This window comes from Nicotiana attenuata, unplaced genomic scaffold (genome assembly GCF_001879085.1).
Source record: "Nicotiana attenuata strain UT unplaced genomic scaffold, NIATTr2, whole genome shotgun sequence".
In the NCBI taxonomy this organism is placed as follows: Eukaryota; Viridiplantae; Streptophyta; class Magnoliopsida; order Solanales; family Solanaceae; genus Nicotiana; species Nicotiana attenuata.
The window spans coordinates 91,203-94,782 of NW_017673891.1; the positions used below are offsets into that span (position 1 = coordinate 91,203).

The 3,580-nt window shown below is 37.5% G+C and overlaps 1 protein-coding gene across 1 annotated transcript; it reads left to right on the forward strand.

Annotated features, from left to right (window-relative positions):
• The first annotated feature begins 531 nt into the window (after positions 1-531).
• Positions 532-3,323, forward strand: LOC109217556 (premnaspirodiene oxygenase-like). The gene is made up of 2 exons (XM_019381815.1): positions 532-1,661; positions 2,354-3,323. The coding sequence occupies exons 1-2, from the start codon at positions 756-758 to the stop codon at positions 2,975-2,977; spliced, it is 1,530 nt and encodes a 509-aa protein (XP_019237360.1). The 5' UTR covers positions 532-755; the 3' UTR covers positions 2,978-3,323.
• The last annotated feature ends 257 nt before the right edge of the window (positions 3,324-3,580 follow it).

Here is a 3,580-nt window from a genome sequence, read left to right on the forward strand (position 1 = left end):
TTCTTGAATATTTCTCGATTTTTCCTCCATTGATTTAACTATTCAATCTTGGTTTATATTATGTCTATTTGGTGAACAAATGGAATCCTGATGTAAGGTAGAGTCAACCTGATCAGAACCAAATTTAAATATGATTTATGTTGAAATGCGTATGATTAACCGATTAAGCTAATTTGTGAATTAGAATCGGGAGATATCCTTTCGCCCTATGTGAATTAGAATCCGGCCTAGTCAAACAATGTCAAAAATGGACGGAATATTTCTTGATTGTTACTTCGTTGATTTTATTTAAGGAGTACTCCGTGAGTGCTATGTCATAAGAAGACACTTAAGAAAATTAGTGATAATCTTTATAGAACGGTTGAAAAATATTAGAACAATTGAAAGATGAAAATATTGCATGTGCTGGGCCTCCTTAACCAGTCATATGTACACGATGAAGGCCATGGAAGTGTCAATATTAAGATAGAAGTGCAGACATAAAAAATGAATTATAATATGATCACGTCTTGTTGCAGAATACATTTATTCCTCGTCAATTGTGTAAGTATTTCCAAAGGGTTATGATATCACGGGTAACTCCAACCATTATTTTAAGTGTTTTAAGTTGAATGCTCAGATTATTCCACAAGTCCAATACAAATTGCAAGTTGAAATAGGAATTAAATATAGAGAAATGACCTAGCTAAGTTGTGTTTCATACGAACAAAACGCTGAAACTCCATCTACTTTCTTCATTCTCCCTACAAGTTCCCATGGAAATTCAAATGGATTTCGTAATTTCCACTTTCCTTCTCCTCTTATCCTTATGTTTCATTATCAAGGAGTATAGAAGATATAACAACAGTAAGCAAAATTTGCCTCCGGGGCCAAGGAAGCTCCCATTGATAGGGAACTTGCACCAACTGCTCTGCCTCGGATCATCCGAGTTCCGACCACATGTTGCTCTGCGTAATTTAGCCGATGAGTACGGGCCTTTGATGCACTTAAAGCTCGGTCAACGTTTGGCAGTTGTGGTATCATCAGCAGAAGTTGCCAAAGAGTTGTTGTCAACACATGATCTCACCTTTGCTAACAGGCCCCAACTTCTGGTCGGGAAAATAGTGTGGTACGATTTTTCTAACATTGTGTTTGCTCAATACGGTGATTTCTGGAGACAGATGCGCAAAATTTGCAACTCAGAACTCCTTGGGCAGAGGAAGATCCAGTCATTTTTTCCTATGATGTTTGACGAGGTGAGCAGTCTTGTTATGTCGATACAGGAACACGACATAGGAACACCGATAAACTTGAGTGAAAGACTAAGTTTAATGCAATTTGCCATCACTTGTAAAGCTACTGTTGGAAGGACTTGTTCAGATCAGGAGACTTTGTTAATGGTTATGAGAGAAGTAGTGACATCCGCGGGCATGTTCAGCCCCGAGGATCTTTTCCCTTCTATAAAAATACTTCAATTAATTGGTGGATTAAAGAAAAAACTAACTAAAATGCATCAGAAGGCAGATCATGTTGTTGAAGAAATTATTCGTGAACACGAAATTAAAAGAGGAACTTCTGCCAAACCAATAGAGGAAGATATCGTTGATGTACTTCTGAGGCTTAAAGAGAGCCAAGATTTTCTAATTCCTATCACCAGGAATAATATCAAAGCCGTAGTCTTCGTAAGTAGAATCTTCTCTTATTTCTATTGCTAATTTGTTCTAATTGTTCTCCTTTTTTCATTTTACATGTGAACTGAAATATCTAAAATTGGAACAGTTAGTACATCCTTTGGTTATTATCACTATTTCCAGAATATACTTTTGTTTCACACTATTTCCTTATTACGCAATTAATTTCAAATAGATTGATATACTTTTATGTTTGGAAAAAATTTAAATTAAAATATTGTAATTTACCGTTGATGAAAAGCATTTATTGTCATCATGACATGTTTAAAAATTAAAAGAGCATGTTCCGAAACTATATAGCTACATAAATATTGTTTATATAGCAGTAGTAACATGTATAAAACAACATGTTTCAATAGTTTGTATTTCTTTGTTAAACTTCATGCCTAAGTCACCTCATATAATTTGGAACGGAAGGAGTAGTAACTATTTCTAGGTTGTTCGACTTGTTGAACCGCTTCCACTTTGTCTACCTTTTCAAGTTTTCATTATTATTCCTTCCGCCCTATTTTAACTGTCGCTCTAGCTCAAAAAATTTGTCCCAAAATAGTTGTCACTTTGGAATTTCAAGACTAAATTTGTTAATTATTTTCAACAATAGCTTTAATATTAATGAAGTAGCAACTATTTTTCTCTGCCGCTTATATATGATGGTCCTAATAAATTGAATTGATGACTAGCAGGATATGTTTGTTGCTGGAACTACAAGCACAACCACAGTCACAGAATGGGCATTATCAGAGCTGGTAAGGAATCCGAGAATAATGAAGAAAGCACAAGTTGAAGTGAGACAAGTCCTCAAGCTGGGAAGAGAAAGAATTGACCAAAGTCACATTCAAAAACTCACCTACTTGAGGATGGTGATCAAGGAAACTCTTAGACTTCATCCCCCAGGTCCCCTTTCATTCCCTAGAGAATCGAGGGATGAGTGCAAGATCAACGGGTATACAATACCAAATAAAACAGTAGTACTAGTGAATCTCTGGGCTATTGGAAGGGATCCAAAATACTGGGAAAATCCTGAAACATTTGAGCCGGAGAGGTTTGAGGGCAGTCCAATTGATATAACTGGAACACATTTTGAGTACACGCCATTTGGGGTGGGAAGGAGAATGTGTCCTGGTATGCCTTTCGGAATGGCCGGCGTGGAAGTCCCTCTCGCGCTATTACTTTACCATTTTGACTGGAAACTTCCTAATGGGATGAGCCCTGACGAGATAGACATGGCTGAAAAATTTAGCACAAGTCTTGAAAGAAAAAATGCGCTTTGTTTGGTTCCCTCGCCTTACGTTGGGGCTACGTACTAAGTCATTCTAGGAATTGAGTCTTTGCAACTTGTGAGCTGTGATTTTCGTGTTTTTCTGTTTTTTTCCTTTAGACATTTTACTTGATGAAATCAAACTCTTATGTATGCACTGGTGCCTCTGATTAGACGGTCGAAGTTAGCCCTGTAATATAATGTCGCTTCATTTGTAGATTTATTTCATATCGCTAAGCACATGGCCCTTGATAGGAAGGTGCGGAGGTCGAGCATTAGAGTTGTAGGTTAGGGGGTAGTCGAGCGTTTCTCCTCGCTGTGCCGCGTAGTCTGATAGTATTTTGTCTAGGACTGCTAGTGGTTTTTGTTGTGTTTCACATTTTTGTTGTCTTTCACATTTTGGCCTTTCCAATTATTTGTTGTATTTTACGACGCAGATACTATTTTTCTAGTTTTTGTCGTTGTTATGGATCTATTATCTCTGAGCCGAGGGTCTCCCGGAAACAGCCTCTCTATCCCTCCGGGGTAGGTGTAAGGTCTGCGTACACTCTACCCTTCCGATACCCTACTAGTAGAATTCTACTAGATTATTGTTGTTGTTGTTGTTATCGTCATTCGTGGAGTCAAATAAAATCGAGGGTTCAATTTCTGT

Coding starts and splice junctions, on each gene's coding strand:
- LOC109217556 (XM_019381815.1), top strand. CDS start 756: ATGGAAATTCAAATGGATTTCGTAATTTCCACTTTCCTTCTCCTCTTA. Junction 1,662..2,353: donor ATATCAAAGCCGTAGTCTTC/GTAAGTAGAATC, acceptor GATGACTAGCAG/GATATGTTTGTTGCTGGAAC.